Consider the following 19,760-nt stretch of genomic DNA (forward strand, 5'->3'; position numbering starts at 1 on the left):
TTTTGTGTAAGTTATTGCCTTAAATTACACATAATAAGTAGAATATTCCAGAATATCCCGAGTTGCTTATTTTATTCATATGTTTACCTGTAAACAAAAAAAAAAAGTACATATAGGCCTATCCTGTCCCCTCATCATGAGACCAATAGTTAGAGCTCACCAGTCAAATAAAGTCTGAATAACCAAAGAGCACATTTTCTGTTTCTTAAAATCGTGCGGGCTTTCTGATTGTGCTGCACCTTTAAGTGTCATATAGTAATGTAAATTATGCGTGACGTCACGTGTTGTGGACCCTAGCAGAGGCTCACAGTTCCATTCATAGTTCTTACAAACGCAAAGCACTCTCTCCTTAAAGACACATGGGCAATCAAAGAGTCTGAGCCAATAACAACTGCAGGATACTACTACAAGCATGTATGCGGCAGTATTGCACAGAAAGGAACTTTTTATTCAGTAGCGCGACTGCGATCACAGAGGTATGGGGTGCATTGAGCTCGTTTAGTAAAACACAAATATAGTGTACAGTGTTAGTATTTTTTGGTCAGGTATTGTTACAGTATAAACACGTTTTCTCTGTACTGGCAAAAACTACTCTTTGCTATGGAGGGTTACTGCTTTCAAAATGAATTTAGACATTGATGATGCTGCAGGTCTAGGGAGTAACACAACCTCTCTACGGCTTATGTTGTACGATGGGGAGCTGGTTTCAAATATTTCCAATGGGACATCCGGAAACCAAACGCTGCCTTCTTTGGACATCACCAGAGCGACAACTCTGGGACTTGTTTTGGGCGCCTTCATAGTTTTTGCTATAGTGGGTAACATTCTAGTTATTCTTTCTGTGGTTTGCAACAGGCACCTAAGAACTCCTACAAACTATTTTATAATAAATTTAGCCAGCGCAGACCTGCTGCTTAGTACCACAGTGCTGCCAGTGTCCGCCACTCTCGAGATCGTTGACTACTGGGTGTTCGGCAGAATATTGTGCGACATCTGGGCAGCGTTGGATGTTTTGTGCTGTACAGCTTCTATAATGAGCCTTTGTGCGATTTCGATCGACAGATACATAGGGGTACGATATTCCCTTCAGTACCCTACGATAGTGACTGAGAAACGGGCGATCTTAGCGCTCTTGGGGGTCTGGGTTTTGTCGATGGTAATATCGATCGGACCTCTTCTTGGGTGGAAAGAACCAGCGCCTCAGGATGAGAAAGTCTGCAGCATCACCGAAGAACCGTTCTATGCGCTTTTCTCCTCTCTGGGGTCTTTCTACATACCGCTGATTGTTATATTGGCCATGTATTTCAGAGTGTACATAGTAGCCAAAAGGACTACAAAGAACCTTGAGGCGGGGGTGATGAAGGAAAGGTTAGATTCTAAGGAATTTACCTTGCGAATCCACTGCAGGGGTACCCAGGAGGACTGCACAGGCGCCAGCAAGAGGGGTCACCACACGCGGAGCTCGCTGTCAGTGAAGCTCCTAAAGTTCTCCCGGCAGAAGAAAGCAGCTAAGACACTGGGCATCGTGGTGGGAATGTTTATTCTGTGCTGGCTCCCATTCTTCTTGGCTCTACCTATTGGTAGGTGGATTTTAATTAACTAAATAGATATTTGTCACATATTGTATACGCGTAATACGCCCTTATGTTAAAGCCCAGATCGGGGTTATTCCGAAGTATTTTAGAAGAGTGCCCGTTTTAGTCTACTCAAGTAACTGGCTGCTAATGTGCACGTTTGTTGTGTTTGTTTATGCCAAACGTTTTGCATCACTATAGAATTAACACATTTTGCTTCATAAAGTTCAATGAAACCGGCTGAAAAATTTTATTTTAACATATTGAATTACATACCGTTTTGTAGTTTTCCATTTACTTAACGAAAAAACTGATAAAAAATGGGGAAATGTGACATTTTGAAATCTAACGTGAAATAGTGTAATTTTATGGCTTCAGGTCGACTTTTGCGATTTCATTTGGTATTTTCTTTAATTACATGGTGTTAAAGAAAATATCGAAATTATGTTATTTAGTTAACATTAAATAATAATAATAATAATAATAATAATAATAATAATAATAATAATAATAATAATAATAAACAGCCTACATATTATTATACAATTTCGCGGATTGAATAGCACTTATAGACTTTCTTTACTAGTTCATTCATTTATTTTACTGATTTCGTTAACTAATGTGAAACTTTGTGGATTAAGTTGTTTCATACAGTACAACTCTAATATTTTTTGATGCCTAGTACTGCACTTGAAATACATTTTTAAATGTGCTGTTTAAAATGGTTAAAGTAATTTAATTAACAATATTGTGTTACATTTTTATGCATTCACCATAATTGATTTCGATAATAATAATAATAATAATAATAATAATAATAATAATAATAATAATAATAATAATAATAATAATGTTAGGAACTAAATGCATGTGAAGTCCACTGATAATTCTGTTACAATACTCCATTTGAATGTATTATTAATTGGTGGCTATTTTTACAAATTGACCTAGATTTGAATGAAATTCACTGTTGAGGTGTTATTCTTGTGATGTTCCATTTGAAGTGATGTTCTCTTGTTTAGTAGACTCTATAATAATGGTTCTTTATAGAACAAAACAAGGACTCCAGAGAAAACACCAGAAAACCATTTGGTTACATGGAATGTTCCGGAAACCTGTTTTCTACAAGTGTACTAAACAACAGAGTGCTGATTTCACCTGAAAAGTGACCTCTTTAAGCATGTCAGTTGCTAAATAAGGGGGTTTCACCTTTGTAGGTGTACCTTAAAGAGCAGCCTGCGATGCGGACAGGTTATCACAGTTATCCTGACTAATGTATTCATGTTGTTGTTAAGAATGGTGAATTACCACATAGAACTAATGTGATATGTTTTATATCCACTGGGGGCAGCAGGGTGAGTTACTGGTTACACTTTAGTGTACCAGCTGTACCCAGAGAGAAGACATGTTTGAGAGACTGTTTAAGGCCACAGGCCAAAAAATGATACAGAAAGCGATTTTAAAAAACAAGAATATGTATTTGTTAAGGTTGTCATATTTCAGACTATGAAGTTGCTGATCAGCTTGAAATATATTTATGTTTAAAGAAGTTACAGTGACTATACAGTTCAGAATGGGCTTAGAAAAATATTGGTGAAAAAAAATCATGATAATCTAGCTCTAAATGTTACTTTTGAGTTGACTTTTTCAAGATACCCATTTTCAAAACATGTGAAAGAAAAGTTTTATGTGTAATTAATGTATTATCCCAGAATAACTAAATCCTCTCTCTGCGTGAGGATGAAATTAGCAATGTAATTTGAACCTAAACGTGGCGTATTGAATCAGATTTCAGAGATTTATAATAAAAAGCAATGGGCTCTATTTGCAAAACTCCTTTCTGCAAATTGTCATTCGCACAACTTTATCACAAAGGAGAAATGCCAGAAATTCTGTCTTAAATTGGATAAACATCATAAAAATGTGAACTATTGCTTTAAAAATGCATTTCAGATCCCTGAAGCCTGTGAGCCCATAAGCTTGTACATAGTTAGCTGTAGATCATTTTGATTACTTGTTAAATCTAGAGGTTCAGTGCTCCTTGAAGACGAGGGCTGTATAGGAATTAATGACCCACAAACACGACGGGTATTTGGACGCGAGACAGTTTCCGAGCTCTCAGAGTCTCTCACTGGATAACAGCCATTTTCTCATCAGGAATAAGGGAATAAAATGTGTTGATGTTGCTTGGGGAGACACATGAGAATGGTTCTGGACAATGTATAATCCTGCATCATGTCATGAACGATTGTATGAGACAGGAGATGCGTGTATCTAGAAACCATTACATAGGTCTAGAAATCATAAGCATCCAGTCTCATTGGTTACTGCACAGGTCATTAATTGCACTATATAGAACAAACCATTCAAAGCGTAAGAACTTGTCAAAGAAACACGGAACACAGGAAAACCTTTTTTTTTATCTGTTTACTTATTTTACCTGAAATAGAAATAGTTACCTTGGCTCTGGGAATATGGAGATTAATAACCGACTGGGGATAATTAGCCTCAGGTCTTGCCTTCAGATCACCCCAACTCTCCCAGTTAATCATCAATGCTCAGGTGATAGCTTGGAACATTATTGCGTAAGTCTTATAAGCTTCAAAGTGTTGGTTTTGTCTATTGTCTATAATGTGCTGTGCATCATGGGACCTTGCCTTTAATAATAATAATAATAATAATAATAATAATAATAATAATAATAATAATAGTATTAGTATTTTGGAGAGATGAAAGACTACCATTTATAAGATATTCAGTTCTTAAAATAATATGCTGTTTTTACAACCTGTTTGAAAGAATAATGTTATCAAGTTAGAACAACTGCAGTTTTGTTGACATTACAAAATGATCTAAAAAAAAATCTCTGTCAGATAAATGTTTTTATATAATCTCCTTTGTGTTTTAAGAATAGAAAAGGTTAATTACTGTTCCTGAACAAAGTAACAGTACAAAAATAATAATTCTAGTCTTACTACCTAAAAGCTTTTTTATAATCTGGAAAATAAGTGGTTAAACAAGCAATGACAAGTCTGTAAAGTGTTTATTTATTAAACAATTAAGTTAGTTTAATTGATACAAATCATATAAAGCAAGACACATTATGATATATATATATTTTTTAATTGGCATATAATTATATAATAATATAATTATCTACATTTTCTTTATTCAGAATCATACTGGAAATACTGTACAAAAGTATTGAAAAATAAAATCAAGTTATTATTTGTTAGGTTTTATTAATAGTGTATGGGAGTCTCTATAGTGTATTTCTGTCTTTAAAAACACATCCAACACCAGAGGGTCATAGTCTAATGATTCTAACAACAACATTATTTAGATCTCAGTCATTAAATGGAAACTTCACTTTTTTATTTCCTGCACAAAACTCCATATTAAGAAACATAAATAAGAGTTTTTCGGAGACCTTTAAAAAAAATAGAAAATTAACTAAACTTTCCAACTTTTCAATAAGATAGGAGTTAATTAAATTGAAGGGTGCAAATTATTTGAATGGTTTGAAATTGTGCCCCACAAAGTTTAAAACTTTGGGTATATTTTGATTGTACTATATTTGCAAAGCATGGCATGTGGTTACATTTGAGAACTGCTTCATTAATTCTTGCAAAATATATATTTTATAATTTTATAGCATCCATTAGTTCCTCAGGCAGGGATAATCTATCTCGGTTTTGCATGTGCAGTTTAAAGACCTCTACACACCAGACACGATGCGACAATGTATTGTACGACACACCACACTACGACAAAAAAAATGAAACATGTATTTTTGATACGAGCCGTTCACACTGCATGCGATGCGATGGTGACACTGAAGCGACACTGAAACAACACTGAAGCAACACTGAAGCAATGCAAAAAATCTTACTATCAAATCGAAATACCCAGAGCTGTACAACGAAGGACACAAAAATTATAAAGACTGCAATGAGGGAGAACATCTGGCAATCCATTTCCAGGGAACTGGATATAGCTGGTGTGTGTGATTCGTATACCTTTACTGAAATAAGTATTCTGAAAAGCTATTATGTATTCTACATTTTTATTAGCTGTGCAACAGTGATTTTTTTTCCAGCTGATGATGCAATCAGAGGAGAGTCGCCTATCACATCGCGGGGGCCTGTCGCCACTGCTGTGAAAGGTAGTGTCGCAACCAAAGTACCGTTTTATCACAGGACAAATCGAGACCTTAACCCATTCATGCCTGAAATATACAAATAGCTGGACACAAATATATTTTTCTTTTCTTTTTTTTTTACATTGCTTGAAAGGGTTAAAAAGTCAAAATCAAGTAAACAATAAAACAAAAACTTAGCAAAGGCATGTTTAACTAAACAATAGCTACAGTCATGATTTCAGCCAAGCAACAGGTTACCAGTCTCCTCACTCAGTTGTGTATGATGCTTCATTTTGCCCTGCCTGTTCTCTTTGCTCATGTCTTAAACAGCTGATAGTCTTAACACTAATTTATGAACTATTTACACATTTTGCCCTTCAGTCCCACCAGAAAAAAAACAAGTTCATATATTTTTTTTTACCTCTTATTGTAAATTATTTTGCATGTGAATTTCCCTTATTGTTCTATTGCTTTAGAAATGGACTGTGGTACTGCAGTAAACGTGAGCATTTTAATGGCTTTCATATAAGCACACGGACAGAGGCCTGTCTTCAATGAATGAGAGTCTATCATCCAAGCTGAAGCCAGCTGTTACAGAGTAAACATTTATGCCTGAAGTAGATTCCACGTCATCTCCATTACGCGATCTCAGTTAAAAATAAGGTAAAAAGGTTGAAACGTTTAAATTGTAACGGTAAAATACGAAACGGTATGGTACATACTACCGAAAGCTTTCTGTTTTATGAGGATCTTGCATTGATTGATTTTTACATTGTGTCAATACATTGTGTCACCCAATCTGCTTGCGTGGAACGTCTTCTCATTCATATGGGCCAGAGGGAATTCCTACAATCCAGCTGAATGAAATTACAAATGTGCCTCTTCTTATTGAGGGGGGTATAAGGGAAGGGGGAGGGGGTATAAGGTAAGGGGAAGGGATATAAGGGGAGGGGGAGGGAGAGAAGGGGAGGGGGAGGAGGGTATAAGGGAAAGGGGACGGTGGGGAGGATTACAGATGTTTTTCTGTTAATGGGCTCAATACAATCCGACTGGCTGCTCTTGGAGTCCAGACCTGTAAAGATAATAGTAGAGATGTTACTTAATTCAAAGGACAAAGTAAGAACTAACAGAGAAGTCTTTCAAGTTTGGTTCTAGTTTTGATACGCACTGCATTCTATTTTCACTAAATAGCGCCTTATTAAATCTGTCCCTTGTGTGTGGCCCTTTGCATTCATTATTCATTCAAGTTGCAGTTTACAAAAGCTGTAGTGGTGATCCATTAAGGAATTCATTTGAAACGGGTACAGGTTTTCAGTTTGCTGAAATGCCGTGTCAAGAAGCCAAGACACTTCAGCAAAGGAGCCAGTGCTCCTTTAAATCTAAACTGTGTTTGTAAGAAGAGTTATGGTCTCATCAAGTGCACTGATTTGGAAAGGAACAAGTGTTACCTCAGGATAACATAGGACAGGGGCACAGCTTTAAGGAATCATAAACTCTGCAGCAACAATATGCAATCAGCATCACCGTGTCTGCCGTCTAAAATGTTTATAGGAGGTCTTTGTATTTTTAAACACTTTAAATGAATAGACTTTTACACCATAACAAGACAGGCACCCTTGTTTCACCCAAAACTAACAGCATTTCAAACTTTAGGTCATGCTTTATTTTGAGGTGGTTAATAAACGTTTTTAGTTTATTAACTGTAACAAGCTTATTCCATATTAACAATGTTGTGTTCATATTTATTTATTAAACTATTTATAACTAATAAAAATGAAAGGTTTCATTACATGAAACCTGATCTCATTTGCTAAACATTTACACAGCGATAAAGGGACACAGCAGATTAGACATTGTAGAAACCATCGTCATGCACTGTATGCATTACAAGCAGCTAGATAATGTGCGCTATTTGACTGATACAAGCTTTAATCCAGCTGCTTTCCATTTGCTTAGGATAAATGATTATTGAAATCTGGCTAACGGTCAATGCCCTGTATTTGGGTTTTCATTCAGCATGTGAAGCCATTCCATTGAACCCACAACCCTTCGGTTAATAGTCCAGAGCCCTAACCACTACTCCACTACTACATTATTGATAATAGTTTGCCATACGCCATACTGTACAGCCACTTTGTTTAGGAACTGTATTTATCACAAGGCATCAATGTTGAGGCATTGCTATGCAGAGGAACTGACTGTGCAGTGTAGAAGTCCTAGAGTGGTTAGCTGGTAGTTAGCCACACAGGGTTAAGCCCGAATGAGTTTCTCAAGAAGAGACTGGGCCAGCTCTCTTCAGTCTGACCTTGTTTTTTTGGTCTGAAATGTTTTCCTCTGTTTATGGCACTGTCGCTACAGTAAGCTGGAAGAGACGCACTTATGGCATATTTTTGTGATGTTAGCATGTAATTACTTAGATACAATAGGTGCCAGAGATATAAAGTGTCACTAAATTATACAGACACTAATACTGCGGCTGATAAAGCCTATTGCCTGATGCCCACATAGTTCTATTAAACTATTAAACAAAAAAAGCCTCATGACGTATATATTTTATACAGCAACAGACCCGTTATCTAAAATGTAAACTCCTTGCTTTAACCACCACTCTAAGACACACATCATTATTTGATTAATCTGCTTGAAAACAGGGCATGTGGAGCCCAATATATATGACTCATGTTCATCCTAAATCTGACTGCAGTTCCATTGCCCCACATGTTGGCCTGTATAGTCAATGCATGGCAAATATGATATGAGCCACTATTTTCTCGTGTTCCTTTGCATTCAAATCAAAGAAAATATAAGTTTTGCATTTACAGCATACCAAAGTAACACTGTACATTAAGGGGTAGGTGTAAGTATAGGCGCAGTGCAAATAATTGCAGATGCAAAATTCAAATTACATTGCGACCAGGCCATTATTTTGCACTGCACCCTATGTAAGCTTAACAGCAATGCAAATTACTCAACACGCACAAATAATGATCTGCCATTATGATAATGAGGGTCTCAATGAGCGCATCGGTCTATTTAGCGGCCGCACTTGCAGCCCAGAGGTGATGGAGTTAGGAGTACAGAGAGCAGTAGGCGCTGTATGACATTTGAGGAGCATGAAAATACAAACCAAAAAAAAATGTCAGAGGAAGGGTAGCAAAGGAAGGGCAGTTTTCTGAGAAGGAGCTGAGAGTCCTTACGGCTGAAGTCACTCAGCATGAAACAGATTTGTTTGGAAAAGCCTCAGCCTAGTGCTATGCTAGTATCCTTAGGAAATGATATGTATTGGCCTTCCCTTTTCAGCATGACATCCTAATCCTAACTCTAAACCTAACTCTAACCCTAACCCTAACCTAACCCCCCTAATCCTAACCCTTTTCTGCTACAATTGTGTGCTTACATATATATTGTGCAAAAAGATTTACACATTCACCACATTGTAACTATGAATAATTAACGTTGCGATTATGTGTAAGTACACATGTATTTACTAAGTAACTACTATGTAAATACACATTAAAGACACTTAACGTATAGTGTTACCCCTACCAGATACTTTTTGATCTAATATACTCCAGCACAAAAGCTGATCGATTTACTTTATAAAGAAAAAACAAAACGTGGATATGAGTACAGTGCTCGCTCTTTATTTGTCTATCTGACTTGCACATCAAAAAATCCTAAAGTATTGAAAAGTCAATTAGTGAAGGGCCATTATACAGGAAAATACAGTTTGTAACCAACATTGAGTAACCACGAATTTTCAGACTATGAAATATTGAAGCAGCATTGTATATTAATTTAAAATCTCAAACACACACGTCAGTGTGGCGTCTCTAGTATAACCAAATATCTTTACTTTTACAAAAAAAAAAAAAAAAAAAAAAGTGCACTGGAATAAGTAAATTGACCAGCATCCTCTTTCCAGAAGCTATAAAGCATGTCTTAACAGAATGCTGTGATGAGCGTTTTGACCGAGGCTCTCCCTACACCCAGCCGACTTTCTACCACAAATGTGATGTTCCCACGGCAGCTATTGCAAGCCACACTGCCTGTCATGCAAACAGCACGTTTTCACTAACGTCTCATTGCCTCATTGACTGCGAGGGCAGGAATTTTGTGCAGAACAGAATTACCGTTTACATTTAGTTGCTGCTTCAAAGACCTGGACCTGTGGTCCCCAAGGGCTGCACTTGGCTAAAAGAATCAATTAAGGTTTAGCAGAGAAAGGTTTTTGCATGTGTAGCAGGGAGGTAGAGAGCCCTGCTTTGTAACTGTATTTTGTTTATTTTTAGAACGGGGTTTCCACTTCCGCCCCTGTGTTATTTTGTATTTGTTTGTTATGATTTATTTATTGTATTTGTGTTATTGGGTTTTATATTTGTCGGCGAAGCGCCGTATGTTTTGTTATTGTTTTGTTTATAAATATGACGGCGTAGCCGTGTGTTTTTAGTTTGTTTAGTCGCGTGGATGGGAAGCCCCATCCACAGCAGTTTAATTAATAAACTTGTGCAGATAGTGGCCGAGGGTTAATAGAATAATTACTAGCCAGTTAAACCCCTTGGCCACGATATAAAAGCCTGCAGGTCGCTGCACTCAGGTGTTAGAGAGGAGAAAGCAAGCGGAGACAGAGACAGAGACAGAGACAGAGACAGAGACAGAGACAGAGACAGAGACAGAGACAACTGTATTTAAAAAAAATATACAGGAACAGTGATAGCGACTGCCTGACCTGTATGTATTATTTTGTGTTCATGATTTGTTTTGTTTAAAATATTTATTTTTGATCTGCAAGCACACAGTGTTTTTGTTTGAATATTTTATTTATTTTTGTGTTGCTTAATAAAAACAGCGGCCAGCCGCGTCTTTCTCTTTGAAAAAAATAAATAAATAAAAAAAATAATAAAAATAAACAAAATAGTTACACAGCAGGGCTCTCTACCTCCCTGCTACAGCATGCTAAAGAGTTTGCATGCTATTAATGCCATGCATGTGCTTTTGTAATTTCTTAGATTAATGAACCATGCACTGATTTGACAAGCAGGTTTTGGTAGTTTATTAGGCAATTATGCCAATAGTATAATAGCCTGAGAATAGAAACCCTCCCAATAATATCACTGCAATCTTCATAATGCCAATGACTGTTCATTATATGGGTTACATCACATGTATAATAATGCACTCCTCTTGTGAAACGCACACTTTCTGTACAGTATAACACACACTTGTGGTATAACAAGCAGAACCTGTGTATAAGGTACAGATATTATCTTCAGTATTGATGCATTTCATTTATCAAGCAATACCAGATAACACCCTATAGATGAATGGCTACTGCAGCCACATGGGTGTGATGTTGTGTTCATTTTTGCAGCTGGTTCTCATAATCCCTAGAATTCACAAGGTGCATGAAGTGCTTACAGTGGGGAGAGGATTTCATAAACCCATCACCACAGCACAAGGGCATGGTAATTCCTACTTACGTTATGCACGTAAAAATAAAACCAAAGATTTAATATCCTGTCAAATGCTTCCACTTAATTTTTCATTTGTGAGAATATTTACTGTTTGAGTTGGAGTTAGAGGCAAGCCTTAGTGCACATTTACTGTCTAATAACTGTAGCTTTTGGGTGGAAATGTATTTTCTAGGCAAAGCTTTTTTTAATTGCCTCTGCTGGGTGACTCTGGCTGCTGTACAGCCTTACAGACTTCGGAATGCTTACCCTATTGACCTGGAGATCTCAAACAGGATGCTGTGATAGTTTATTTATTTTTGGGCAGTGTAAATTTGTTAGAGGAAGGATGGAGTCCACTGTGGCTATTTTAGATAGTGCTGAATGACGCTTTTAGGCAGTTAGCCTCGTTCACTAATGTGGCATACAATAGCTCAGAACAAAAGCAGAGTTTTGTGTTTTAAAACTAAATTATATCGAGGGGAAGAAATATTTATATTCTGCCTTCCCCTTCTGCTCGTTGCCTGGCTAACCCTGGTTTGGTAAGCAATAACTAACGAATGACTTGTTATCTTTGCAGTGTTAATGTAGCTAAAAGGCTGTTTGGTATGTGGTTGGTGCTATAGACACACATCTGAGTGTGGTGTTAGCCGCAGAGGTTTTTCACTCACTCAATTATTATCAATATCACCACGTTCTCGATTCACTCCCTCTGTCAGTGCAGGCCTGGAGGTCTGTTTCAATTGCTGTAGCCACAGTAGAGGAATAACAGTGGTTCACAGAGAGCAGTGAGATCAATTAAATGGGCAATTGTGAATGTAATACAGTGTGGGAACTAACATACGGAGTCCGAAGGGAACGTCGCATTGGCTCTGCCGCTCCCGTGGGTTAGGGGGGCAAAAACAGACAGGGACTGCTTCTCCTCATCACGCTACAGTGAACCCTGCTGGCCAGGTGCCCAGTGAGCTCAAAAGTGGACACCTGCTGGGCTGGCCTTTGTCCGTCTGAGGTCGGAAGCTCGCTGACATCCGCTCTCGAATTCGTGGGTGTAAAAGAGGAAGCTGGCTCGCTCATGGGATCGGAGGACGCTCACTGAACTTCAGGTCTGAGCTGTGTGGGGAATTGCTGCGGTGAGGGGAAATAATGATTGGACATTCTAAATTAGGGAGAAAATCATAGGTAAAATAATTGGGCACACTCAATTTATTTAAAAATAAATAAGTAATATAATACAACGTTTCTTAAGCACTCACGCACATTTTTTTTTCTCATTTTGTACATTTCCTTTTTTAATTGTTAGTTATTTTTCATCTTTTAGTTTTCCTCAAATGTATCATTCTTAGTTTTTTTTTTCAGTGAAAATGGACTCATTTCATGTTTTTTTTATTATTATTTTGTTGTTCTTTTGCTGTCAATGGATACTAACCGATTGGTAGACAGTGTGCATGTTAGTCATGCAGATGTTAGCCATATTTTAAAATTAAATACAAATCGATTCACAAAAGTCTTTCCCTTATAAAAGTTTATTATTATTATTTATTTATTTCTTAGCAGACACCCTTATCCAGGGTGACTTACAATTGTTACAAGATATCATTTCTACATACAATTACCCAATTATACAGTTGGGTTTTTTTTACTGGAGCAATCTAGATAAAGTACCTTACTCAAGGGTACAGCAGCAGTGTCCCCCCACCTGGGATTGAACCCACGACCCTCCGAGTCCAGAACCCTAACCACTACTCCACACTGCTGCCCCGTTTACCACAGTATTTCTGCCGTTTCACCACGCTTTTCCCATGGTTATACAATACATTTACCATAGTTTACCCTGGTTTGCCATGTTTATTAATATGCTTTACCATACCTTGCTATTCTTTACAATACATACTTTACCATGCTTTTACTATGCTTTACTACACTTAGTTATGTGTTTACTGTGGTAAACTTTTATAAGGGTAATATGTGATATATTGGAATATTTTTGTCAGACAGAACACAGTTATCAGGCACATGCTTACACTCATATTTATTAATTGCCTGAATAGGCTGTTAAAATGTATAAACTCACTCCCAGTGCATTTTATTAGGTGGGGGAGGTACAGTACTGTTTGTGCACAAAGGTTATGGAGAGAACTGAGTTTTTAAAGCAAGTTACAAAAAAAAAAAAACAATGACATGTACTCATTTTCCTCTTCTGTTTTTTATTATTACACGAATGATAATTTATCACTGATCATAACAGCCTGTTAAAGATGCATTTATTTGGCCATGCTTGAGCTGACTAAGATCCAGGGTGCTTGACCTGGGGTTTAGACTCTGGCAGACTGATTCAAATGAAAAACAAATGCGGAACCTACCAGATGCCTTGTAAGGTAAAGACTCATGTAAAAGCAATCACCATGTCGAATCAATCACAGATACCCATAGAGGTCACCCTCAGGAGGGGTCAGCATGGGGTCTTATCCTCTTTGTCTTCTTGAAACAGCAGAGCTGTTAGAACGGTGGTCCTGTAGTTAAGCAGAGTGGTCACTGGGATAGGGTCTGTATTCAGAGCCAGGTCTCCACACTAGGTGCATCTTTAGTGCATGGCTTATTTGTTTTATTTATTAAGGCATTAACTTCAAGATCAAGGTAAAATGAAAGGGGGCCATGCTTGAATTAAGTAAAGCATATTATCCATGTTGGAAACCCTGAGATCAAAGATAATTCAATTAAGTATCACGGCAATCATTTATTAGTACCATTTACTGGTAGATTGACAGTTTTTTTTCTCCTTTTTTCTTCAAATGTTTCTTGTGGTGCAGCATTTTTATAAAGTAAAGTTCAAATGTTATGAGAGAAACAATTTAACAAGACACAGCTTAATAGATACATTTATACTGTTTTATTCGTCTTTCAAAATTGACACTTGCTTCCAAGTAGGGCCAGCCATCTTCTTGTAGGCTGCCATTCATGTGCCTGAATCTAGAAATGTACAGGGTGATGTTACAGCCCACTGAACTGACAGCTTGCTGGTTTTCAAAATGGAAAGCAATCAGTAGGTGGATGCATTGTGATATGATTCATATAATACTGTGTATCAGAGACCTCAATACAGGATGCTCATATCTAAGTGAACTCTATCTGCATTGTATTTGGGGGTGTATAAAACTGCATAGCTAGCATTTATAAATATAGTTCACTATGGCGTTTCTGCATCAGACTTTGAGCATTTTCTAAACCTTTTGTTACAGTTATTTATGGCGAGTTTATATCTTCCAGATAAAAAGGTTCAGGATTCATTTTCCAGCGGTGTATTGTAAAGTAACAGCTTATCCTACAACCAAGCTCCATACATCCTGCACCTGCACTGTTCTGGGAGCTTCATATATGCTGTTTCTGTTATGACATACAACACTACCATGGAGCCAGCATTATCAATCACTGTGTGTGTCTCTACTGCAAAAGCTGATTGCAACAGCTATAAAACAGCAATCAAAAGTTTAACAAGCCAGACTCTTAAACCCTATTAATAGTTACGCATATGTGGGAAGGAAATTAAGCTGTAAATCATTGGACTACAGTGTTTGGTACAAGTTCAAATCAGTTCTTGTGAAGCATGTAATATCTGACTAATTAATAGTAATATCTTCCAATGTAATATTTAACATGTAGCCACTATGCTAACAGGATATTGGATATACTAGGTAACAGGGTAGCATGGGTAAGCTGGCATTGTCCACTGCATTTTAGATATGAAGGGTTTTAACAGGAAATGCACTCAGTTTTGCTCATGAAAAAGTCCAGCAGCAGTATAGCTTTCTTTTTGGAGTGGGGAGAGAGGGGGGGAGGGGATAAACATAAAAATATTAAAATGTAATAACAAAGGAATGTTGACGTACAGTACAGCGGTCATTTTATATTTTAAATGAATTACAAAATGTATTAATTAATCTATTTTTGGCCTATATCTTGTATTCTCAGCTTTGTTATGGTGTTGTACCCAGGCTGCCACCTAGTGGCTATTTGTAGAAGTGCATGCTCACATTCTGTGGAGATATTCATGGCAAATAAGTATAGTCTAGAAATACCGGATTGCTAAATTATGCAGGAATGCATTGTTATTATGATAAAGTTATGAACCAAACTAATTTTACAGTATGGATTGTAAAAAACGCAATCTTCTTATTAGTTATCTGAATTAATTTCGGGTACAATTAACTCAGCATACACTCTTTACTCTAGTTCAGTAAGCAATGAGGTTCAATACATTTTGGTCTCTTCTTTAAAGTGTAATGCTGGTTCAAGCCTGTATGTATGTGCACCTCTACTATTGATATGAACTGCCATTTGTTATTTATCTGTATCTTTTACTTCACAGGTTCGTTCTTCACAGACCTGAGGCCACCAGAGACTGTTTTCAAAGTGATTTTCTGGCTGGGATATTTCAACAGCTGCTTGAACCCCATCATCTACCCCTGCTCCAGCAAGGAGTTCAAGAGAGCCTTCCTCCGAATCCTCAAGTGCCAGTGTCGGCGCAGGAGACGCCCTGGCTGGGTGGCCTACAACTACAGGAACTGGAAGATCAACTTGTCCGACAACTCCAGAAAAGACTCCATGGAGGACAGCTCCATGTTTCTAAACGGCAGCCAGAGAACCCTGTCTTCAGCCAACCCCAGCCCGAGCTACCTGAACAAAGGCGGGCCACAGACCCTGGAGCTGGGCACCTTCCAGGACTGGCGGGCCTTCTCCTCGTTTCCCCACAGCCCTTCAGAGAATCACCATCAAAGACTGGAGTGCTACTCCTTTAGGATAGTCAACGAGCACAATGGGAATGCTAGTTTTGTGGGGTCGAGCAAGGCTACAGTGAGCCTGCCAGCGATCACAGACAGCTGTGAAATAGGCTCCAATAGACTGAATGGGAATGTAGATTTGGAAGGCGCTGATACGTCAGAAACCATTATGTGATGGAAAAGGGAACAATAAAATGTGTGTTGGAGCAATATATATATATATATATATATATATATATATATATATATATATATATATATATATATACATTATATATATATTTTTCTTTCTAAGCAGTGGCACCCAGTATGAGAGTAGAGGTTTTATTGCAATTGTAGTTTGAAGCAGTGGTAAGGGAAAACAGCACTTTTCAAATGTGTCTCTGGTCTGTTCCACCCTACTTAAATGGGCTGCTCTTGATGTATGCAAATTCAATCTAAGAGACAAATAATTTTTAATATATATATCTTATTTAATTGCTTTTACCCCCATTTGTAGAGCGCTCTGTGATGACCTAGTTATGGAAGGCACTTTATAATTATTGTTGTTGTCACATGTACACAGGGAATGTAGGGAGGAAATCATAAATACGTCTTAATGTTTTCTAAATTGTCTTCTGAAAAAAGCAGTTTCCCTGTAATTAGTTTAAACAAGGAAACCTCCCCTGCCTACAGTACCCAATTACACTATGTTATTTCACTTTTTTTTCTCTTTTCTCTTTTCTTTACTACCTCAAACTGTGTTATTAAGAACCCAGAGAGTTTATGTTGTTTTTTTTTCTATATCTCAGATCTCAAGAACATATGTGAACCAGGTGGGCGATATGGGAAACATGCACTCTATGAGGCTGAAAGGCAACTTCCTACCCTAGACAGTCCATTTGTTTGCCTGAGTGTGCCCCATAGGTCCAGCAGATTATCTGGAGAGCTGCCACACATGTGAACACCCCACGGTATGGACTAGGGTGTGCAGAAACTTGTGCCCTTGCTTGTAATAGCTTTAGGAAGTATTTATCAGCAGGAATCCATTCATTGACATGTCGAGTTCAAAACAAGGAAAGCTGTCCTTCCCTCATATTTACAATTTACAGTTTCTGCATATAGGAACACCTCCTAAGAGAACACTTCACCTAACTCCCTTGTGTTGAAACAGATTTTTCTCATTGTAAATGCTCCGGCTAAAGGAACAGGAACATAAACACTTCTTAAAGGCAATTACGAGTACATGTATGTGTTTCTGCACACCCCTAGTATGGACACCATGCACCTTAGCACGTACAGTCATGACAGCCACATACATTGAGGTCAGTAAAGCTCTATACAATAAGACACAGTTTTTTGGGAGTTTTAGCACAGTTATTTGCTATATGTTAGACTGCATATTTTCAATGCATTGTAAATAAAAATGAAAGACTGTGTTCCTTTTACAGTGTACACTGATGGTACCCAATCGTAGCTTATGTTTTGTACAAAATGGTACTAAAGGAATATTATTCCTTGCAGTTATATGAAATATGCAGCTGTTATTTGCCAAACACAAAATGTCCCCATTCCTCATCCTTCAAAACACATTGCTGCAAAGAAACATGCTGAACTTTCTTTAACCTCCCGGTCTGATAAATGAACATGGCAGAGAACCCTCAAATAAGAATAACAGTAATCAAGGATTCCGTATTCTGTCAGTCTTTATTTGCAGCAAAGCTGGGGCAGAACTATTTTAGGATTTTTAATAGTTAAATTTCCTCTTTGAACAGTTGCAATTAAATCCTCCCTCCCCCCCTGAAAATAACAGATGCTTACAGCTGCCAAGCACTGAAATGACACCACATATTACAAGCAAATAGAAATGCTAATTTGTTTGCTTGTAAATGTATCCCTTTTTTTGTATGATAGGAGTCCACTGAAGACTTCATAATGCAATACCATTTTATCTTTAAATATATGTATACATTTAGACTCTATATGCGTTTTTAGTCTGGTTGCTTCGTACTGCACATCACAACCAAAAATATACAAAACAAATAAAAACAAAGCATTAATATCATAGTGTTATCATATACGCACGCATTGCACAATAACACAAAGCAAATTAAATATCTACTTGCTGAAGAGGTTTTTATTTTAGCCAGCGGGGCGTTCACTTGTGGCAGCAATGCACTAGCAAACGTCACAGGGCAGTGACGTCAGCTCCCCAGCAATAAGCCTCCTATGTTTGGAACGGGATTATTTCAATGCAGCGGGTTTGTGCATTTGAGAAAGGAGAGGAAGACCCATGAAATTAAGTGGAGAATTAAATTGATGAGAAGCAATTACCCTACGCAGTATAAATTAAAACGGTGTGCTGCTTTTTATACGAAAAATGAGAAAAATTGGGTTGCGTAGAGGATTTATATTGGACCCTGACACCCCCGATAAAACAAGGGAGTGGTTGTACCATATTTGTTAGCCTAGCAGATATATCGAGTGGATGTGTGTGTGTGTGTCTATATATATATATATATATATATATATATATATATATATATATATATGTAAAAATACTTCATCACATGTAAATAAAGAAAAAAGCGATACAAAAATTACATTTTGTTAATATATATATATATATATATATATATATATATATATATATATATATATATATATATATATATATATATATATATATAATTAGCAAGCAATGTATATATAGAGAGAGAGAATAAATAATTAATCTATTTTAAGTAAAATATGAGTAGTTTGTCTATATATATACTGTACTGTATGTATTTTCTGGGATATTACCTGTATTCTGTGTACATATTGATTGTCTTGCTGTATTATCGCACAGGCACAGTGGTAGACCACTAAATGCCATGGCAACCACTCATGAAATCCCCTTCCCTTCTCCTATTTTCTAAAAGGACATAAAAAAGAGAACTGCATCAATGTGAATTTAAAGTGATTTACGATGTGTCTGAGTTTACATGTTTACACATATAAACCTGTAGCTTGTGTTGTTGAAAAGAATATAAAAATGTTATTTTTATTGACATATGTGCACAACCAGATGTATTGTAAATTAATTGTATGGTTTATATATATATATATATAAAAAGATTTTAACCACTGGAGTCCTGTGCCTTGACATAAATCCATTCTTCAAATTCAACATACAATAAATTACCACATTTGAAACGTAAGATATGCTTTAACCGTTCAGGAAACTCTACCTTGCCTATGTATAATCTCTGCAACATCCACACCTACACTAGTGGTACTATATTCTTATAAAGGTGGAATAAAGCAAAATAGAAATAGATCATTCCATAGGAGTTAAATATTAGGGGCTGTTAGTCCTGGATAACATCGTTTTTCTCTATTCACTTTAAACCTTGCTATCTGAAATTTCTGGCCATTTGTTTTATGACATTTTAAAAGCAGCCAGGTTACTAGGAGACTGGATAAACTGTTCAAGGTTTTCTGTAGCTGTCAATTGCTAAACCGTGCTGGATGGGGCTTGAAAAATTTTAATAACAGCAGAATTAATATCCAATTTTATTTTAAAATGACACAAAATTAGATTTTACAGTTGCGAGAAATAAACAACAGCAACGATAAACCTAGATTTGTTGCAGATAAGGAGAACGCTGCAGGTGCTTCTCGGTCGAGATTACACTCAGGGAAAACACGAAGCAGTTGTTATACCATTTGTTATTGTCGTAATGGTTAATGATTTGCAAGAGATTCATATTTCAAATGATTCCAGATATTAACATGAAGAGCATATGTGCAAAATAAACATGACCACTCACTCACTGGCTGTCATATCTTACTGAAG

At 37.0% G+C, this 19,760-nt stretch overlaps 1 protein-coding gene across 1 annotated transcript; it reads left to right on the forward strand.

Annotated features, from left to right (window-relative positions):
* The first annotated feature begins 430 nt into the window (after positions 1-430).
* Positions 431-16,152, forward strand: LOC117973754 (alpha-1B adrenergic receptor-like). Its single transcript, XM_058996209.1, has 2 exons — positions 431-1,580; positions 15,529-16,152. Exons 1-2 carry the CDS (start codon positions 623-625, stop codon positions 16,113-16,115), a joined length of 1,545 nt encoding a protein of 514 aa, XP_058852192.1. The 5' UTR covers positions 431-622; the 3' UTR covers positions 16,116-16,152.
* The last annotated feature ends 3,608 nt before the right edge of the window (positions 16,153-19,760 follow it).

Source organism: Acipenser ruthenus, chromosome 22, assembly GCF_902713425.1.
Source record: "Acipenser ruthenus chromosome 22, fAciRut3.2 maternal haplotype, whole genome shotgun sequence".
NCBI classification, from domain to species: domain Eukaryota; kingdom Metazoa; phylum Chordata; class Actinopteri; order Acipenseriformes; family Acipenseridae; genus Acipenser; species Acipenser ruthenus.

Coding starts and splice junctions, on each gene's coding strand:
- LOC117973754 (XM_058996209.1), top strand. CDS start 623: ATGAATTTAGACATTGATGATGCTGCAGGTCTAGGGAGTAACACAACC. Junction 1,581..15,528: donor CTTCTTGGCTCTACCTATTG/GTAGGTGGATTT, acceptor TTTACTTCACAG/GTTCGTTCTTCACAGACCTG.